The 22,692-nt window shown below is 33.8% G+C and overlaps 2 protein-coding genes across 3 annotated transcripts; one reads left to right on the forward strand and one right to left on the reverse strand.

The window, feature by feature from the left end:
- The first annotated feature begins 1,795 nt into the window (after positions 1-1,795).
- Positions 1,796-8,915, forward strand: LOC110788394 (PX domain-containing protein EREL1). 2 transcript variants are annotated; one of them, XM_021993042.2, is made up of 10 exons: positions 1,796-2,395; positions 4,097-4,213; positions 4,685-4,783; positions 4,956-5,042; positions 5,496-5,604; positions 5,962-6,746; positions 6,857-7,018; positions 7,107-7,349; positions 8,159-8,368; positions 8,468-8,915. In XM_021993042.2, the coding sequence occupies exons 1-10, from the start codon at positions 2,303-2,305 to the stop codon at positions 8,699-8,701; spliced, it is 2,139 nt and encodes a 712-aa protein (XP_021848734.1). In that variant the 5' UTR covers positions 1,796-2,302; the 3' UTR covers positions 8,702-8,915. The 2 variants fall into 2 exon arrangements, with proteins under 2 accessions (XP_021848734.1, XP_021848735.1); XM_021993043.2 differs by having other exon boundaries at positions 2,363-2,395; positions 4,097-4,256.
- A 137-nt stretch (positions 8,916-9,052) lies between these two features.
- On the reverse strand, positions 9,053-13,910 carry LOC110788393 (adenine phosphoribosyltransferase 5). Its single transcript, XM_021993040.2, has 7 exons — positions 13,428-13,910; positions 13,198-13,308; positions 10,312-10,404; positions 10,031-10,180; positions 9,869-9,927; positions 9,536-9,609; positions 9,053-9,441 (listed from the first exon to the last, which is right to left on the reverse strand). The coding sequence occupies exons 1-7, from the start codon at positions 13,516-13,518 to the stop codon at positions 9,390-9,392; spliced, it is 630 nt and encodes a 209-aa protein (XP_021848732.1). The 5' UTR covers positions 13,519-13,910; the 3' UTR covers positions 9,053-9,389.
- Positions 13,911-22,692: the final 8,782 nt, after the last annotated feature.

A 22,692-nucleotide genomic window follows, 5' to 3' on the forward strand; every position in this document is an offset into this window, starting at 1 on the left:
TCTGATATGTGTGAACAACAAGTGTAGTGCTGTAGTGAACAACATAAGTTGTACTCCGTAACTTGTAAGGTCCCGTTTAGGTCATCTTGTTTCTCCTGATATGATTTGATCTTATTTTTTCTGATATTATTTTTTAGAATTAAAATTTAAATAAAAATCTAACAATTATTAATATTAAATAATTTACAGGTAAAATAAATGTTATTCAAATTTATAATATTGTTTTTATATTTCGTATTATTTATTTGACTTTGCTCATGATTAATCATTCCTAGACTTGTCTAGGTAAGAACCAATCTATCTAGTATTGGACATGATCTAGATAGATTAGTTTTTATCTAAACATGATCTAGATAGATTGGTTCTTATTTAGATATAATCTAGACAAATCGGTTACGATCTGGACATATGAGTTTTGGTCTGTCGGCTCTAATATGTACATGCTCTGCGCAGGTCATTCATGATCTGGATAGATCGGTTCTGATCTAGATATATGGGTTATGATTTGGATATATCGGTTCTGATCTAGACATATGGGTTATGATTTGGACAAATCGATTCTGATCTGGACATAATTTAGACGGATCGGCTTTGAGCTGCACATGATCTGGGCCGATCGATTTTGGTTTGGACATATGGGTTCCGGTCTAGATCTGGACATATTGGTTTCGATGTAGACATGATTTGAACAAACCGGATATGATCTAGACATGATATGAACATATCAATTTTGAGACATATAGGTTCTGATTTGGACATAATATAGACATACCGTCTCTGATTTAGACATGGTCTGGAGATTTGGACAGGCCGGTTATGAACCGGATAGATCAATCAGATCTGAACATATGGGTACTGATCTAGACATGATCTAGACAAATCGGTTCCGATTTAGACATGATTATGACAGATCGATTTTGATCTAAATATATTGGTTATGATGTGGACATGATCTAGATTCTAGACAGATCGGTTATACAACTGTGTTCTAATCTGGACATGACCTTGATAGGTCGGTTATGAGATGGACATAATCTGGACATATCGCTTATGATCTAGACATGATCTTGACATATCGATTTTTATTTGAACAGATGACTTCTGATCTGAACGTGATCTTGACAAATCAATTTTGATTTGGACATGACCGGGACATATCGATTCGATTTTTTCTCCTCCTTTTAGCTAGTTATTGATTTTGTTATATGAGATTGAATATTATGTTAATGTTTTTTCTTATATCAATTTTTTTATTAAAACAATAATATTAATGAAATAATAGTAATAATAACAATAATATAGATAATTACCAATAATAATAATCTGATTTAAACTGTACTTATTTTTTCTAATTTAATTTGATTTGGACTTATTTTTTCTGCTCTGCTCTGATCTAATCTTATGTGATCTGATATGAAATACAGAGTAAGTTATAAGTTTCTGAAATAGGTGAACTAAACAAGGCCTAAGTTAGCCATTCTGAATACCAACCCATATGGAGAGTCTATCCAATATTCCAATTAGTTACGATCTTACGAAGTACGGTACAAAGTATATGTTTACTATTCTCACAAGAAAGACCTAACGAAGTATGAAATAGATGTTTTCAAGATCTAAACTACTCTTGATACCATGTAAAATATTATTGAAGGAAAAATATTATTGTCCATTCTCATTGATGACAAACTTTATATAGTGTAAAAAAAAATAAAAAAAATTAAGGTAAACTCTAAAAAACTATCCTAAATAATGTAAACCACGTCATAAATTATATCTCAATAGGACTTTTCATAACATAACTTTTACTTACCGAAACAGATACACCCTCAAAGGCTCTATTAATCAAATCAAACCACTGCTCGTTTTCGTTCTAGACTAAAGTCGAACTTGGTGACCAAGTACGGGTTTGTACAAGTCTAGATAGGACCCAAAACCAGAGCTAAACGTGAGAAAGAAGGGTGAAAGAAAAACACAAAGGTTGTGCAAATTGCAAAATTGTCCCTTTTTGATGCACAACAATTCCAGTCTCTGTCTCACTCTCAATCCCACGCAAACTCTAAATTCTCTCTCTTCTCTTTCTTCGTCATCTTTGAATGTCACCTCATTTATTTGTTTTAATCAATTGTTAATCTAAGTAATTAAGAATATTTTCTTACTTGGTTGACAAAACCCAAATCAAACACCAATTGTATGCAACAATTCAATCGATCGGATCAAATTAGATAAACCCTAACAAGGGTTTGAATTTTTGATCCTCAATTTATTGATTTTTGTTGCGGAAATTGAATTGGGGAAGATCAAGATGATCAGGGGGAGGAGTCCACCCAAGCATCGTCATGATGGGACCTCCCCTTTGCCTATGGGGATGGATTGGAGTCCCCCTCCTAAGAAATGGGTACTATTTTTTCTCTTTCCTCTTTTCTGGGTTTTTGTTATTTTGCTTGTTTAAGTTCAGAATTTTGCTGTTTATGTTTTATAATTTAAGTTAGTGTTTTGTTATTGTTTTTTTTTTTAATATATAATTAGTTGCTTGTTGACTAATACGGCGATTGAGCTTAATGATTTAAGCAATCTTGTGGAATTTTTAGAGCTTTGATTATATTGGATCCGTGAGATTTACGATAAGGAAGTTTGTGATTTATGTGATTGACTGCATTAATGGCTTAGTCTTTTTCATGGTAAATATGATAATCCTTGTTGCTTATGATGTGTGATCGAGTGACTGTGAATATTGCAATAGTGGAGACTAGGGGTAAAGAATGAATTGGATGAATGGCGCATTGTTTGTCAATTGTCATTGCTTTTGAATGTCTGCGTTTTTTAGATTACATATGGATAGGAATTTTGACCCCTTTTTGAAGGGCGCTGGGGACAGGGAAGATGTATAATGTGTATCTGTGATTATGCATGATTTAGTTATTCTGTTGATCCATAAGCATGTATGGTGTTTGTGGTGAAAATGGTGTTCCTATGAACTAAGAGGTGATAGAATTTTTCATTATGCAAGGTTTTTAATCAACTCGTGCTCATTAATAGGCATTGAAAATGAAGTAAATATGTAGTCTTATGCAATTGCACAAGACTTTGGACTTGACCCAGGAAATGCAAAATATGATCATTGTATGATTTGTATCAATAAAGATCGTAACCTTATCTACCTCTCAAATTTGTATATCTTGAAAATATATTATTTACACTCCAAATCCTGTTCTTATCTTATGTAAACTTAGTTTAGTCGTGAACTGAACTCGCTAGCCCTTAGCATAAAATATCTAAACACATAATACCTGAAAATTATTTATTTTAGGTGAAAAGAGTCGAGCCTTAGTTATTATAATTTGAAAGAGTCGGGCCTTAGTTATTATTATTGCACAAGACTTTTGGACTTGACCTAGGAAATGCAAGATATGATCATGGTATGATTTGTATCATTCAAAGATTGTAACCTTATCTACCTCACATATTTGTATGTTCTGAAAATAGATTATTTTCACTCCTAATCCTGTTCTCATCTGATGTAAGCTAGCCCTTAGCAGAAAATATCTGAAACTTATAAAACCTGAAAATTATTTGTTTTAGGTGAAAAGTGTCGGGCCTTAGTTTCATTCTAATTTGGAGGAATATATGTGGTGGGTACTAGGTAGGTTTTCATCACTTTCATGTGAACAACCTTTTTGCAGGCATCGCTGTAGCTTTATAGTGTGAAGACTCTACATTTATTTGATGAATACAAGTTTTTCCCATCTCTATCAAATGCATGGGTTGTTTGCATGATTTCTTTTAAGTAATTATTCGGATATTTTTTTGATATTTTATATAACTGCTGAACTCTATCCTATATCTCTGGCTTTATTTGTATAATTGTGAGATCAATTGCACAAGTCAAGATCTTCCATTGTTCTGTTGACTGGAAGGTGCTTAGGTTACTTAAATTCAGTACCCTTTCTGGTATTGCCAGTTGTAACATTGAAACTTTCGACTTGGAGCTTATTCATACTGACTGTCACTGTATATCCGGGTCAATTTGACATTCTTCTTTCATTTGTACCTACTTCTAGAGTGTAGTTTGTTAACTAGAAACATTTTACTGATGTAGGGTGGTCGTGATACTGTATGGCCTCATGATCCTCGCTCTGGATGGAGTTACTGTGTTACTATTCCTTCTTGGGTTGCGCTTCCAAAATCAAGATCAAGTTCTTCAGATCCTGTAGTGGTACAGAAATTGAATGTCTCTCCAATGTTTATCTATGCCAAGGGTTAGATGTTGTTTTTCATTCTGTTAATTATGTTTTTCAAATTTGTATTGGTAGTTGGAGAACCCTGCCCTAAATTTGGTTAAATGTAGTTCTAAATAACGCTATACTCGTATGAAGTATGGATTTTGGATCAAAATAGACTGTTTAATATGATAACATCACATTATTTTGTCTTCTGCTTGGCATGTGTTGTGAAATAGCTTGCACTCATGTATGTTCGATTTAAGTGTAGCTAGGCCCATAACAAATTATAGGGGCAATACTATGTATGTAGTTCCAGAGTGTAAGGGACACTTTGGGTACCAGTGTGTTAGGGTATGGTAGATTTACTTTCGGGAGATAGATCTTCTATTTCTAGTTCTCCTTTAAATCTAGCCTTGTTGCCCATGTGCCATGTTGATCCTAGTTAACATTTGATCTTTTAACAGTTTTACAGGATTTTGGTGGGTATTCAATCACCAGCAGGAGTTACCACTACACGAGGAGTGCTGAGAAGATTTAATGATTTTCTTAAGTTATTTTCTGATGTAAGTGAAGATTTAATCGCTTTTTCTATTTTCATATTCGTCACTGAATATGATTGGATTGAAGATCTAATAAAGATAAAGTGTACAAATGTTCCCATAATTATTGAAGACTACTGGGTCAATATTCTTAGTTATTTATTTGTTTATTCTTTCTGCCACTGTACTTACGCAGCTGAAAAGGGCATTTCCTAAGAAAAGTCTCCCATCTGCTCCTCCTAAAGGTCTTTTGCGAATGAAGAGCAGGGCACTCTTGGAAGAGGTTAGTACAGTAGCTAAGCAACCATCTGTTTTTTATCTCTTTGCTGAAACTTAGGTTTGTCAGCCTTAACGAATCGCATTACCCTTTAATATTATTTCTTGCTCTAGCTTTAATTTCATATTTCTTGCATACAACTTTAGTATACCAGAGCAACAACGACAATACCATTACCCTTTTAATATTATTTCTTGCTTTAGCTTTAGTTTCATAATAACAGAGCAACAACAACAATACCAAAGCTAATTCCCAAAAGAATGATATTTGCTGCATGAACCAGGAATTTATTTTCTGTTGTCGTCCACAAAGATACCTTCCTCCATTCACCTCTATCTAGTTTTATATGCTTCGTATTTCTTGCATCTTTTTGGATTTTATCTTTCTTCACATTAAGCCATCACTGGTTGGTACGTATGCAATAGTAACTTAAACAAACATTTTCCAATATGGTTGCAGCGAAGGTGCTCTTTGGAAGAGTGGATGTTGAAACTTCTTTCAGACATTGATATATCTAGGAGTATGGCCGTGGCATCTTTTCTCGAGCTAGAAGCAGCTGCTAGATCTTGTATGAGCTCCGTAACAGCTAAGGCTTATATCTAATCTATGTGTCCTTCTTTCTTTTACTCATGTCTATTGAAACACACATCTTATAATATTAGATCTACTAACTACTATCAAATACAAAGTGTTTTACCAATTCTCACACATTAAAAATCTGCTGAAATTAAGTTAAAATTATGTTGGTATTATTATAGAATAACTTTTATGTTTTATCACAAGAAATGAACGACTCCAATTTTGGATCGGGAGGGAGAACCATATTTCTGGACTTATACTATTAACATTCTTCTGGTATCTTGATTTTTCTAATTGCTTTAATTTTCTTCTTTTTTTAGAAGTTTATTTCTCTTTTAATTTTCAGCATTCCTAGAAGCAAGTCAGCCGCCTTCTACAGAAAATCCTTCTACAACCAGCAGTGTATCTTCAGATCAAAACCATCCAAGTTTAAGCTTACCTGCACTTGCTAGTAGTTCATCAATAGCATCAGATTATGGTAGTGACACTGCTTATGAAACATCTGAACTTGGAAGTCCCAGTTTTGGAAGGGATGATGTCTCTGAAGTCGGTCTAGAAGAGTTGACCTTGGACGAAGATTTGACAAGTCCAATGGAAAAGATAGTTAAGTACAGCATGTCTAATATTGACGAAGGCTTGTTGATGGGAGAAAGTATCCTGGACCAATTGGAAAGTTTCAAAAAGCATAAGGGGCAAAGTAGACATATTACAGATAATGGGAGTGCTTTGAAGTCTGCGAGTCTGGCTGTTGATAGGGCAGGTAGTTCATTTGAGGCAGATCCTATCAAGGTAGTCAACCATATACGGAAGACTTCAAATGAGAGTGTAGGGAGTGACCTGAGTTCTTATAGAGGCGGTGAAATGTCAAATTCATGGGCTCCTAACTTGCTCAGTGAAGCATCTCTTGACCTTCCCAGTGGAGCTGAGGCTTTTAGGACCATGGGGAGCCCTAGCAGTTCAGAACTGCAATATAGTATTGGAGATGTAGTTCTTCCGAGAGATCAACAGCCTAAACTTGATAGAACTCTTATGATCATACAGCGCAGGTTAGTGACTGCGAAAACAGATATGGAGGATCTTATTTCAAGATTGAATCAAGAAGTTGCTGTCAAGGAATACCTTACTACAAAGGTATTTAGGCTTTTCTTACGGTTGCAATCAGCATTCCCTATCCTTGCTTTTTTTTGTTACCTCGTAAAGTCGTCCGTTGGTGACAGTCTCCTGCATTTCCTTTTTTCCAGGTGAAGGATTTGGAAGTTGAACTTGAAACTACTAAAGAGAAGAGTAAAGAAAACCTCCAGCAGGCACTGTCACTTGAAAAAGAAAGGGTTACAAAAATGCAGTGGGATATGGAGGAACTACGGCGAAGGTCGCTAGAGTTTGAGCTTCAGTTGAAATCTCAAGTACATTTCTTATCTAATTTCTTGTTGATTCTCCAGCTTAAAACTTCTTATGCTTCTACATTGCATAACTGTCTTGAAAAATATTCAGGATGCCAAGTTGCCAGCAGACTTCATGAGCCTATCTGCTTTCCCGGAGAAGGATGAACTGTTTCGAGAGTTAAAAGCTACTAAAGACCAACTTAATATCTTGTTAAAGCAACATGAAGAACTAGAGGTGAAATCTAAATCGGATATCAAGCTGCTTGTTAAGGAGGTTAAATCTCTGAGAAGATCTCAAGTTGATCTGAAGCAAAAACTCGATGAATCATTACAGGAAAAGACTGAAGTGGAGGTAGGTTTTTGCCTGTTGTTTTTTGTCTGATAATGTTGCTTTCTTATGTGGTTGAAATTTCAGAAATTGTTGTTATTGTTTGGTAAAAGTGGGGAGCTTCCTTGAAGTTTATTTGATGTTTTGTTATCATTGAATTGGGTAGGTCTGTATTATTTAAGATACTTGTGCAGACCAAGTAGTTGTGAGATGCAAGTGCTTTCAGACTTTTCTTTTATAGTCTTGAACTTGCAGGCTGGTTAAATAGAGACATAGGAGTAGATTTCAACACACTTAGTTTGGTTAAACCTCTTGGTGTCAAAATGTTGTAGCCTGTAGTAGGATCCATTTTCTATCTTGTCTAAGAAGAAACTCATCCTCAATCCCCGTGGCTATATATAACTTTGCCATGGCCGCAGAAAGGATCCTCAGTTGTGTCCGCCTACGGTGTTGCTTGTACGGATAAATATTTATGTTGTCTTTGCAAGTTCCATCTTGCTCTTCTGTCTTCTAATAGTCACTTTGTTTTATGGCTGTGTGTTACCTATGATAGTCATCTACTTAGGTTATTTCTCTTGACAACTGTCGCTAACTGATTACTTCACCCATGGCCTAATTCTGTCACTTTCTATTGCCATTTTCTTAACATAAATATTTTCTTACAGCATTCTACTAGTTCCTCTTATTTCAAAGTAAGGTAGTCTTGTATGTCTGTAAAATCGTAGCATATGTAAAAATAGTGCATGGATTTTCCTTTTACATCTCAGGTGATTCTAAAGATTCTTCTCTCTTCTTCCTTCTTGCCTTGACTCATTCACATCCTTTTTTCTCAGCTACTCTTACAGCAAGAAATGGAGAGAAATGAACATGCTTTGGCAGCAAAGAGAAAGCTATTACATGATTGTCAAACCCTTCAGAGTCAGCTTCTGGAGTGTAATATTAAGATTGTAGATAATAATTTTACGGTTGATTCATCCTCGATATCAGATGTTTTGGATCTTCTGGCAGATTCTGACAAGCAAATTGGTGTTTTATTGGCAGAGGTATGCGCTGCTTTAAACATCGTTTTCAGCTCAGTTATTTCTGATTAGCGCAATAGATATTTTATTTTCCTTTGACTAAACTGTGGTAATATGTTTCAGACTCAACAACTGGCTCCTGCACCTAACACGCTTTCAAATAACGATGACTTGAAGAAAACGTTGGATCATGAGTTAAGGGTTGTGTTGAGAGATATATTTTCTGATAACGCAAAGTTGAGAAAGCAGGTGAACAATTTTATCAGGTCTGCTCTCCAAACTGATAGTTCTTCAAATGAAAATGGTAATCAAGGTTTACCTAGAGAGACTGTTTTAAAACAGCTTTTTGAAACATGAATACCATTGAGTACAGACGTAGGTTTTTACACTCCCTTGTGTGTAACATGGGCAATTTCCTTGAACATTTACCTTTGGCCTTGTAACTTGTAAGTTTTCCCGGGTACATGCGGCAACAGGTTGCACTTATATGTGAATACTGAGAATGGTGTATGCTCTCTCTTTTTATCGTGTAGCCCATTTTTACGTAATTATGAATAAAACATTTCATTGAGGAGAGTGTTTTTAACTTGTTGCATTTTTAATCATCGTGTAATTTAGGCACTGTTTTGTTGAAAAAGTTGCAATTACTTTTCGCTTATTTTCTCGTTGAGGTAGTCTGGAATCTGGATCATTCAAAACTTAAACCGATCCACGGAACAACAATACAAGATCAATTAAATATGAATGTAATCCTGTTCGAGAATTAAAATTTCGACATCAAAACCATGGTACGAGCACCAGGATTCAATAAACGTCTACTAATAAACAGAAACAAACATATTTAGGAGCATTATCACTTATAAGTTGAATTGAATACAAACTTTCTGTGTTTTTTTTTGGGAAGGGTAAGAGTAGTACAGTCTCTGATTTAAGTAATAAACAATGAGTGTGCCCCCAGTTTCCATTGCCTTCAGCCTTCAGCCTTCAATAGGGCTCAATTAGCCTCTGTTTGGTATCAAAGAAGCTCCATTTCGATTCCAAATTTTCAACTCGATAAACTAAAATCCTCAGCCTCTCTCCGCGTATCCAGTTTTGACCTACAAATAATCAGAACAAAATTCTTAGGCAAGGTTAGCAAATAAAATTCTATAACATCAAGTAAACAACAATGCATGTTCGTGTTTATTTTACCTTAAACGACAGTCTTCTAACTGGCGCGGCTCCACAAGAACATAAAGTGCCGTTCCTCTAAGCTTGAATTTTTCCTGCAACACGCGCGCACGCACACACAGAATCAGAAAATAGTAGAACTGAAAACCAAAAGGTAACCAGAGTATGCCACTACTCTAGCTCATAAGTCAGGAGCAACAAATTTATCTGAAGTCTGAACAAGGCTGCAAAATGTGATTCTAATGCCAAAGAAACTTCATATTATGATGAGAGAAATTGAATAAAACAAAACAAATGAAACGGGATTTTCTCCAAACACAGCAATTCAGTAGGTGAAACTAGTTAAGCAATTACCTTGACTTCAGGCAATCCAATAACACAGCCACATTCGACCACCTCGGCACCAACTCGTTCTATTCAGAGACAGACATATACAGAATATGATACGGTGTCATTCTATTATAAGGTAGATATAATAAAATGAAGAGTGAATCTAATTTTAATTCACGAACTTACCAAGAAGTCCGATTGCTGCACAAAGTGTACCACCAGTAGCAACTAGATCATCAATTATCAATGCACGTTCACCAGGCTGAACGGCACCAACATGCATCTCTAAACAGTCGGTTCCATACTCTAGTTCATACGACTCAGAAATCACCTCTCCTGCCAGAAAAACCATGTTTTCCAAACATTTACATCATTCAAAAGAAAAAATAACCATAGTCAATTTAACAGAGGCTCAAGAGTTTGGAATGAGACCGACTGGCCATAGTCATCAACTTTATTGAACATACCAGGTAATTTTCTTGGTTTACGCAATGGAACAAACTTTGCCCCGATAGCTAAAGCAATTGGAGGACCAAACATAAATCCTCTAGCTTCAACCCCTACAAACATCAACTTTCATCAATATATCATAATCATTACAACAAAACTATGCAAGTTGTTACAAGGTAAGGAAAAATGACAATCACATCTTGCAATAAGGTAAGGAAACGTAGTCGTCACTTTCCGTGGCCATCAAAGTTCTTAACACTAACACTTTCAAGGTCCAACCAGTAAAAACCTCTAATAAGCTCAAGAACCCACATTGGCTCCACACTCCGGAATGGGAAAAGGATGCTTCAGTTCTTCACAAAAATATAATAGCAGAGTCCTACAGACACATGCTCGTACCAAAATCCAAATAACTAGTAGTTGATAAGAAAGCACGACAGGACCAACACCAAGAAAATGGTGTAATAGTTCTCTGATTAGTATTCTATATCAACTTTTGAATTCAGCCTAAGACGTATACAATACCGTTCTAAAGAAAATGAAACTCGTACATCAACTTCAGTAGAAGCCAACGAGCCACAAGATTACAAGAGCCACTATAATCATCTATATGAGTTACAATATATGGAATAGTTGATAAGAGTCCTATCAATTACATGCCAACTGAACGCAAATTCTCTTAAACTATGCTCGATATGGCAAAAGTTTGCTTCCAGAACAAATGATTGACATTTGAAAGGTGACACAATAGGCATGGGTCCAAAATTGTCGATAGCCACGTCCCTTAATCTTAAAAAGTACATTAAACAAGACCGGAAAACAAAGAAATGAAAGAACATACACGATTAAATCCCATTCTTTAGGTCCTTGCCCTACAAGAGTCAAATTTGAGGATGGAAGTATGTAATCCCTTGTTTCTTGGCCTCTTTAAAGATAATTAAATACAAAAGGAAAACATTGTGTCCTTGAAACGGGGTATTTTCCAAAGAAAAGTCGAGGTCTGGTGACTCTCATATGAACCAAAAAAAAGCATAAAAAAGGACTATAATTAATAATCAAAACTTGGTTGTTTTCTGTGTGATCAGAGGCAAAGCCATAAAAGGAGGAGGGTGGGGGAACTAATAAGACCAGACTACCATGTAGGCCACAAGGAGACTTCAAATCTATAAATAATGTCACATCTCAAGACACAACAAAATGTTATGTAGAGTATATACTTCCTCCACTTGAAAATTACTACATTCCTACCACGGCGAATGAATCAGTGAATGAATGGCGTACATGGCATTCCATTTTCTGCTCAAACTTGTACGATTTTACATTTTTACTTCAAGGTGCATAATTTTAGGTTATAACTTTTGGTTTTAAATGAAAATGTTACTCCTTTCATTGTTAACAAGGGTTAAAAAAAATTGGTAGGGGAAGTACAAGGAGGAAGTTTATTAACACAAATCAAGCTCCACCAAAGTAAGCGTGGAGTCGTGAATAACTGAATACAGTCCATTCAAACATGTTTCGGAACCAGTAAGGGTTTGAGGTAGTACTAATCCACAAGATTGAGTAATTTCTAATGACTAAAAAATTAACAAAAGAAACGAATTTCTTACTCAGACCCTGTCATTATTACATGTATTAATATCTTATCTTTACTTACAAGTGGAGTAATTATCTTTCCAACCCGGATTCATCTTCCTAATACATACTTTATGCATAGTTTATGGGTACTTTGTTCACCTCCTTTGTTAATGTGCTTATAAAACATAAAAAGGAGGAAACTAAAGATTACCTAGAACCACTAAAACCGCGGTCCCAACCAATAATTAAATGATAAATTGGCTATGATAGATAATATGAGTTGGCTTTAAACATTATTTAGGTAAACAAAATCTAGTAAAATCAACATGTTAAGATATTCCATTGAAGCCAATTAGCCAAAGCTAGTTCCTTGATACCAAACATTGCATCAAAAAATAGGATAATGATACATTGACCCTCAGATTTAACGACCCACGCTGTAATTGTGTGACCGTACTTGCACTCACAAAGGTTAGTTACTCTAAGGGTCAACCAAACATTTTCCACGAATAAACACCAAAAAAAAAGGACGCATGCCCCCTCCCCCCCTAAGGCCGTGAGCCCGTAACCCTGAGAGTTTACCACCAATTGTTAAATGGACCTGGTCCACACTAAATATATTGTGAACCATGCCTAAAAAAGCTCTAACAACTTGCTACTAATTTATTTTGGCATGTTTATATTAGGATTCTCACGAAGAAAAAAAAAATCAAATTGGTGGCACTTTAAAAAACACAGGGTTTCTATAATACAAAAACTAGTTGTTATATCTAAAAATGTTAGTGTTTAATTTATTATAGTCACTATATAAACAATAAAGATCTAAAAAAGTGCTAGAGAAAATTATTGAATTTTGGTCCACACTAATACTATTGTAGACCAAGTCCAAACAAAAATAATCCGTGTACCACCCCCGAGTTTACGACCCACGCAGTAATCGCGTGATCGTATGATCTCTCACAAAGGTTAGTTACACCAAGGGCCGACCAAACATTTTCCATGAATAAACACCAAATCGAACTATGCATGCTTTATAAGGTCATAAGTCCGTCACTCTAAGGGCCTACCAAACATTTTACCTAAAACAAAAACTAAAAAATCAAAAACTACATGCCTCTTTAACTTTCTACCCAAAATTTAACATCTTAAAAATTAAAATGAACCCATTATCATAGTATCAGCCAAAAAACTTATTATTTCAACAATAAAAAAAAAAAAAAAAAACCAACATTTGACAAATTAAAATTAATTTTTAAAAAAACATAAAAACATGCAAATCTACAGAAATTTACAGCAATAAAATAAAATAAAAAAGGAAGAATAAATACCAGCAACAACAGAGATATTCATGTCTCTGTATCTGTCAACAAATATATCAATAGTATGTTTGAATGCTTCTGGGTCCAACAATAATGTCGTTATATCTTGAAACATTATACCTAACAAATTCAACAATCATTCAAAATATGTTAATTCTTTTTTTTATTCTATTATTTACCCAGAAAATTAAAAACCCAGAAATTTCATAAATAAAATTAAAAAAAGAAGGAAAAAAAACCTGGTTTTGGAAAATGAGGAACAACCCTAATGGCTTCAGAGATAGCTTGAAGCCTTGGATCTCCTCTCAACCCATTCTCAGCTGCAAACATCTTTCTCTATCTCTCTAAACAAAACTTTGAATTTTCAAATTCTGAACTTAACTAGGTCAAATTCTGGGTTTTTAGGTACAAATTTAATGAAGTGAGTGAAAATTGAAGATGGTTTTTTTTTCTGGGAATTTGGTATCTAACACTTTCTCTCTCCAAAATTTGGTAGTTTAGCTTCTCTCTCTATAATCTGAGATTTTCTCTGTTTTTAGAGTAGAGTGGCAGAGTAGAGTAAATAGTGAGTGAGGAGAGTAGTTGCAAAGAGATTTTGTTTTCCCTCCTAAAATCTTTGTTGCTATTTTTACTACACTTGAATTTATTTATTTTATTAATTAGGAGTATTAAATATACCTCTCTTTTTCAGTTTCTCTCTCTAAATCTATGGGTTGATATGAGAGAGAGGAAGTGTTGGGTTTAAATAAGCACTTCTGTTGTCAAAAATAAAAATATAAAAAAAGCACTTCTTTTTTGGGTGTTGGCTTAACCAATGCTTCTCTTTAGTCTTTACTCACTGCTCTAGGCTAAAAGCCACACTATGCTGAGTTGTTGCCTTGGTTTTACTCTGAGGTAAAAAATATTATCATGTGTACAATTAGTTGTATCTTGTGCTCTAGGTCTGGTCTAATCTGAATATTTTCTGTTATTGTTTATTTATTTATTTTTTCTGATTTATTTATTCTGATTCAATAAGTAATAAGAATAAGGTGATAATATTTCTTAAACTTTGAAAGTCTCATTTTAGTCCCTTAAAATTAATGAAAACCGCTATTATAAAATACAAACTTTTATATAAGGTGGTCTTATACAAAAGATCATTTTGGTGTCATATAAGTTAAGCAATTAAATCAATTAGTTAAGCACTGAAACTAATTAGTTAAGCACTATAACTAATTAGTTAGCAATCAAAGTGGTCTTTTCGGTAAAGAGGTCTTACACAAAAGTTGCCGAATATAAAAGGTGTTAGATTTTCCCTTAATTCTATTTAAAAAATAAAATAAAAACACTAAAAGATAAATTTATGTAAATGGTCTTTTAGTACACATCTTATTTACCAAAAAAGTTATTTTGACTTATCTTTTTTAACCATCCCAAAATAAAGTTGGCTTTTATTTATTGTACTGTAATTTGTTGTTTTCTTTGTGTAAATTGTTCAAGGAGTATTTATTGTGACATGATGGAGATAAAATGGATGATTAAAATGTCTGAAATTGTTGGGTTGAATCGAATCGAAAAGGTTTGAATTATGACTTATAAACAACAAATTAAATGGTAATATTCAGCTTCAAATCTTGACCCGAACCCGTTTTAAAGATCTACTAACAAGTAACAACCCTGAATTCGGAAGTCCAAATATTTTAAAGACAAAACTGACACAATTAATAGTAGTGGCAAACTGGGAAGATCTTCAATGTCAAACTCTTGTGCAGGCAATAACATGTGCACGATATCCGACGTCAACATGATGCTTGAATTATGCTTCTACTTGAATTTCCAGATTTTTCTTCAAATTTTGGTTACACCTTGATACTCACTTTGACTTACTTGATGATTAGTCAACGCTCGCTCTTAATACTGTAATTTTGTTGCCAAACTTGCTTGAAACTTTTTCGAATTATCGAAATTTTGTACTGACGAACTCCCTGTACATTACCATTTACGAGTACAGCATATGAATTTTAATAGTGATTTTTCAAATGAGAGGGGTATTCTCTTAACTTATTTTTGTTAGAAATCTAGTGGTGCATTTTTTGAGTTGGGTTACATTTTGCATACTTCAAGTATTACAGATTTATGGAGTACATGTTACAACGGTGATTATTATTGAGCAAATATGAAATGTATGTACTACCTCCGTTCCTAAAAGTTCTTTACGCTTTCCGTTTTAGTCCGTTCCTGAAAGTTCTTTACGCTCCTACTTTATTCCATTTTTACTCCTATTTGGCCCACCATAAATTACCCACTCACAATACTTTAATATTAGTTTCCACCCACTCACATTGTTGGACAATTTATAGCCACTCATTTTTCATTTGTTACCCCACCATCACATGTTCACCAAAATTCCTTAATTACCGTGCAAATAGTAACCGTAAAGATCATTTAGGAACGGAGGTAGTATGTGGTAACACTTTTTACAGGTCATGTATTGTTATGAGGTAAATCATGTGTATGACCAATTATACTACAAAAAAATCACGATCCTTCTTCAGGCATTAAAAACATGTGTATTTGTTGAAACTCTATGTTACACAAATGTGTTTTGTCTAATTACACTTTTGTGATTAATTGGTTTGAGTGTAAACTCTACTCTGGTGAATAGAATATATGGAGAAATAATATTTCCTCCGTTCCGCAATAGATGCATCATTTCTTTTTTTCACGTATCCCAACATGTTTCTTTGAACATTAATATCTCTAATTGCGTGTAAGTAAAAGTTATAAAAAAATTAATATTTAGAATCCTCACATTGATACGTTAACAAGATCTCACTTGACTATGTTTGTTTTTACATAATGTGAACGAATAATTGTCAAAGTTAGTTAATGAACTAGATTAGATCCCGTGCACGCACGGTTATTTGAAAATTATTAATTGATCATATTTTTGAAATGAAATATTTATCCCTTAAATCTATTCCGAATTAATAAATCTCGAATGTACTCATTCTATCGTATAATTCACAATTTCCGCCTTATTACGTATTATATATTGTATATGTTTAATATGACGATTTGACCAAATTAAAAATATTTGGTATGCTTAATATGAACAAAATATTGAGTAAGAATGTTTTCTATTATTGATATGACGATTTGACTAAATATTACCAAAATTGTCTAATAATGTCATATTTAATAATAATATTATAATTTTTTCTATTTATAAACATTTATACAAAAGGAGAGAAAATAAAAATAAAAAAAGTAGATATTTTTTTTTTGGAAAGGGTTTTTGGCGGAAAAAAATCGCACCAGGAATTGACACGTGTCATTCCTGGTTTTAGTATATAGTACTCCCTCCGAACCTAAATGTTATTCCCGTTTGTCATTTTATGCGGTTATTAAGGAAAAAGAAACATTATAAGATTAACTATTACTCCCTCCGTTTCAAAATGTTTGTTACGTTTGGATTTTGGCACGTTTATTAACGTTTATTAACGTATAATTAAGATTATTTTTATTTTTAATTTTAAAGTTCTAGATTCCATCATAAATCTGATTCCATCTTTCCAAATTCTGACATTTATTACTCTCTTTGAATATAGTGCAAATCTTTTATTAAAAAAAGTATACCTCAATCCACTAATCATTGAAACAACCAATAAGATTATTTTATTATCAAAATGAACCAATAATTAAAAATCACATGGATTGCTAACTTGTCATAATGTGACTTTTGGTTGCATGAGATTTATTGAGTTGAAAAGTTGGACCAATTAGAAATAAAAGTTGGCTCAAAAAATAATAATAGTAACAAATTTATAAATAGAAAGATTCTTTATGTAACAAACATTTTAAAACACTATTAAAGGAATACGTAACAAACATTTTGAAACGGAGGGAGTATTAATGTAGTTTTATGGAGAATTGTTGCTTTTTGATTCCATTTTCACAAGAAACAAAATAGTTGAACCAATAGAATTTAAGGAATAAAAATGTCAACTCATTAATCCATCCAAACTTAAACCAACCAATTAGACTACAAGGTTTTTTATTGATAAACCAATAGAATTACAAAGTTAAAATTACAAGGAAGAGATTAAAAAGGAAATAAAAGAAATGGGAAGATTATTTTGGGACACTAAAAAAGGAAACGGGAATAACATTTAGATTCGGAGGGAATAATAGATAGTGTCCAGAAGAGAAACGATGCATCTATTGCGGAACGGAGGAACCGAGGAAGTAATATACTTCCTCCGTTCTAGAAATATCGCACCATTTGTTTTTTACACTATTCACCTTACGACTTTGGCCATTTTTTGTGATTTGTACGTAAGGAAATTTTAGTCATATGGAGTCTTGTTAGATTCGTATAGAATATATATTTTCTAAATATTATTTTTTTATAATTTTTACTTACATACAATTTGGTATATTAAGAGTCAAAGTAATAATTAAATAGGTAAAAGTCAACCATGATGCGATATTTTCGGAACGGAGGAAGTATATAATTCGACTTTGGTCTATTTGAATTGGGCATTATACATCAATGTTACTCCATATGTAAAAGATAGATGGTGCACGTACGGGTGGTAATTAACGCAAGGTGACAGTTGTCACGCATTTGTCGCATTGCATATTTACACTGTTCTTCTTCCTTGACTGTTGGCTGTTGCCTATAGCCTGTACTCCTGTAACCTGCTGTGTTTTCTGGAAAAAAGGGAACTTAAAGATTCTTTGTTTGCAGCGTTTATTTATGTTCATGATATCACGTCATATTTATGTCCATTGGAACCAACTTATTACAAGCAGTCCAACATGCACTACTCACTACTGCAATAGTTTACTATAGTCGGTAAAATAGGGTGTGAATTCGGGTTAAAAGGTGGACTGTTGGAGTCGGGGTTGACCCACAATCGGTCGGGTCTTACCGGGTAAAATAGTGTAAGTTCACGTTGCGTTTAATTCGGGTCGGGTTAAATTGTATAAATTAAGTTGTCCCTCGATAGGCCGCGTCAATTTTGTTCGGTCATAAACGAGTTTTTAGTAGATCAAATTGGATTCCTATTTGAGACTTAATTTATCAGGTAATTTCACGTCTGTTTATTTTAAAATCGGTCGGATTTAGGGCAGTTATAACTTATAAATGAAAAATGACCAAATAAACTAAAAAAGTAAAGTCGGTGGAATTTGTTGTTCTCATGAAAACATTAATGCTCCCTAAGAGATGTCATCCTGTTTCATGACATCCTAAGAAAACATATATAAACTCTAAGGAATTTCATGACATCTTTTCATGTGAATAGAATTTGTTCGAGCTTAGGAATTTCAGTTTAAATCAACCGGCCAAGTCATCCTGTTTTCATGAAGAGATGTCATGAAGAGCTTTGCAATTTGTTGTTCGAGCTTTGTTCACTAAGCATTAGGAAGTCTCGAGCTCGGCTCGAGCTCGCTCGTTTAGCTCGAGCTTGAACCCGAGTTCGAGCTCGAGCTAAACGAGCTTTATTCGAGCTTGATAACGAGTTTTGAGAAATCGTCAAATTAATTTAAATCATATAATCAAGGAGAAACTTCACAAAATATATGTATGACTGGAATATTCCATGGGATACTATACTACATGATAGATTCGATTCGGTTTTATACATTTCTTGACATTTAAGGATCATATTTTTTTAAAGAAACTTGTATTTTATTCCATTAAATTATTTTTTCGAGCTTGAGCGAATTATAAACGAGCATATAAACAAGCTTATAACCGAGTAGTTAATGAGCTATAACCGAGTGCTTGTGAACGTTAATGAGCCGAACGTGATGTTGTTCGAGCTTCGCTCGTTTACTTATCGAGCCTAGAATTTTTGTTCAAACTCGTTCATTAATTAATAAACGAGTTTTAGCCGAGCTTTGACCGAGCTTGTTCGCGAGTTGTTACCTTGATGGACAACATTTAGGGCTGCAAATGAGCCGATAATTTTGCTAATACATCTCGTGAACAAGCTCGGTCAAAGCTCGTTTACTGATTAATGAACGAGTTTGAACAAAAATTCTAGGCTCGATAAGTAAACGAGCCAGGCTCGTTAATGTTCACGGACACTCGTTTATAGCTCATTAATTACTCATTTATATTATTCCATTAAAAGTAATTTAATGGAATAATATAAAATTAGGTTCAGAAATGTTCAACTGTTATAAGTCGAAGAGAAGGACTCTTGAGTCTTGACTATGTATACGCACATCGTAAAAAAAAACAATCAATAAGACGAAAGTTGACAAGATCCAACCAAACTAAAACGGGTCCCCCATTTGTGATTCGTTAGTATTGAATAATGGATGGCAGGCATGTTAGTTATAGTAAAATCACAATCTAACATGTCTTTTTGATGTAGACTTGGAAGTCATTAAGCCTCGAAGGTTAAGATTTGTTTCTAAATTTTTAAGGGCCCCCTTAAATTGACGCCTATGCGTTGTCAATTTTAGAGTCGAGCTTACACATAACACAACTTTTTCATCATTTTTAGTTTTACTAGGACTATTTTCTTTTTCTTGAAGATGCATATGCATGTATGTAATAAAATCATGTGTACATTAATAAAAGAAGACCTATGGCCATGGCCCGTGGAGGTCAAGTGATAAAATTATTTCATTTGACCGAAGGTCAAAGATGTACATGGTGTAAGGACGGAGGGAGTAGCACACTTTTAACCCCTTTTAAAGAGAAAGAAACTTTACGAGTTACGGAGTAGCTCTTAATTAAAAAAGAGCTAATTTTTAGCTATCTCTTATTTAGAGGTTGATTAAGATATACGGAGTATTCTAAATAAGAGGAAACTCTTAGAAATAAGAGGGGGGTGTGGGGTGGATGATTGTGGTGATATTGTGCTTGCTTTTGACATTTTTGTTAAAAAAAGCACGTGTAAAAAGGTGTTTAAGAAGGAGTAAATAAGAGATAGTGCATTTTTTGGGTTTTTTTTATAGATAACTTTATTCAAGAAAGGGCGATGAGTTGGATGAAGAGAGAGATTAAGAATGGGTAAATAAGAGTTATCCTTACTATTGATACCCTAGGGTACTTTATACTCTGTACTCATTGATCATCTTTCTCACGTTTTTTCCTCAAATGATACGGAGTACATATAAAGTATTAAAGTATAAAGAAAGAGTGTTACATGGTGTACGATACACCCGAATGCACCTAAGATACACTTTAATTTCTCGAAACTTTTAAACATTTACCGATTCAATCACTAAATAATCACGATAGTCAATATTCCAATAATGTACAATGTTTATTTTTGTAAAAAATCTCTCTCATCCTTCTCCTTCTTCCACCTCATTTTCCACTAACTTGACATACCTCTTATTTAAATCTCTCATTTTTCTTCTACAATCTTGACTCCAAATATGGTTTGTGCACCCGGGTGCACAATGCTCACTGTGCACCCTGTTTTTACAAAGAACATATAGTTCAAATACAAAGAACATATTGTTCATACCCAAAGAACATATAGCCAATGAACATATAGTTCAAATCCATAGAACATATAGTTTAAATATTTCACTAGTACATGTACATTAAAATCGTTCTCAATGTTCATTGGATTTTCAATAAATGTTCAACATGGTGCACAATGAGCACTGTGAACCCGGGTGTATAATCCAAATTGCGTCTTGACTCAAGGTCATTAATTTCCCATACCTACTTTTTAACTTTTACATATAACCCACTTCAAATTCACCTTCCAACACAATTATTAATTTTAACAAATTAATAAACTAATAAACCAACTAACTAACTAATACTTCCTCCGTCTTTTAATACTCGCAACGTTTGTTAGTTTCACGCATGCCAATGCTCAACTTTGATCATTTATATCTTAAATTCTCTTTATGCAAAAATTATAAAAAGTTGATATTTTGAAAATACACATTGCGACGACTCTAACAAGATCCCACATGACTATGTTTTATCTTATATAAAAAGCACTAAGAATAGTCAAAGTAGATTATATGAATAGTGGCAAAAGTCCAAACGTTGCGAGTATTAAAAGACGGAGAAAGTATGTTAATAAGCTGTCAAAAAAAAAACTAATAAATATGAAATTAAATTCACATATTAATGTAGATTTATTTTTTAAAAAAAAACAATATGTATATACTTCGTACATAGCATGTATGGAGCAACAGACCAAGCGAGATACATAGAATGCATGCTGGCAGCAACACACCAAGGGATGAAGGGAGATATCTCAAAAGCATATTAAACAAATACAAATTGCGCTGATATGTTAGCCACACACGGAAATTTATTCACTTGATCTAGGGTCACATATTCGATCGGGGTCAAATTAATAACATTTTGACCCTTGTCTATCGTCAACATTGTAATTATTTTGTCCTGTCAATTATCACTTGACCCAAGCTACATGTCAAGGTTGTATGTGCTCTTAATACTTGCACCACTTTCCTTTTCGGGTCGTCCCTTAATAATTGCACCGCTTCTATAAATGGAAAATTTTCACTAATATTATATTATTTCTCACACTTATCTACTAATCACCTACACCCAACTCTGTACAAAAAATTATTTAAAAATTCACAACCCCACTCCCCACTCGAAGAAGTATTTTCGCATATCTGATATATGTTTGCAAATGCATATCATATCAAAAGACAAAATAGGAAAAAGACAAAAAAGAATTTGAATGGTACTTTTTTAAACAAAATGGTACTTTTTTGTCGGAATGGTACTTATCTTTTTTCCTATTTTGTCTTTTAGCTATTTGTCTTTTATAACCGAAAACACTTCCTCCTCCCCAATCTCCACCCATTACACATTTCCCACTAACTGAGTTCGGATCCTCTAGAGTTTTAATAAAACTCTACAAGGTAGAGTTGTATCTAAACCATACATTTTAAAATCAATGGATCATGTTGATGAGAAAAAATAGGGGGAATTTCGGAAAGATAAATATATGAACCATTGATTTTTCATTCAATGGTTGATATGCTCAAACTCTAACTTGTAGAGTTATTTTAAAACTCTAGAAGATCCAAAATCCCACTAACTATATTAAAATAATCCACTATTAACTAATACCCATTAAATTAACAAGTCAATTCAAATGTCTTAAACTTCACACCGATCAAATATGTGCGAGTATTAAAGAACGAAGGGAGTACTATTGATGCTCTTAGGGTGTACGGTGAACATGTGTACACCTAATTATTTTTATAGAAATTGACGGTTGTGCGTTGTCAATAAAAGAGTCGAACTCTGTTCCATGGGCTGGTAGCCTGGTAAGCTTTAAAGATTTGGAGAGGAAGAGTGCCATAGACATATAGTGGTCCCAAATTATATTTTCCAATAAATTCTTACCCCTGTTGACGTGGAATTACAGTCTTATTAATTCTACTGAGCTGGAGGGTCCATGTCATACAACTCAAATAAGAAAAAGCAAATCTCAGCCGTTGAATGTAGGTCTACAGAGCACGATAACATCAGGACACTAGATATAT

This window comes from Spinacia oleracea, chromosome 1 (genome assembly GCF_020520425.1).
Source record: "Spinacia oleracea cultivar Varoflay chromosome 1, BTI_SOV_V1, whole genome shotgun sequence".
NCBI lineage: Eukaryota > Viridiplantae > Streptophyta > Magnoliopsida > Caryophyllales > Amaranthaceae > Spinacia > Spinacia oleracea.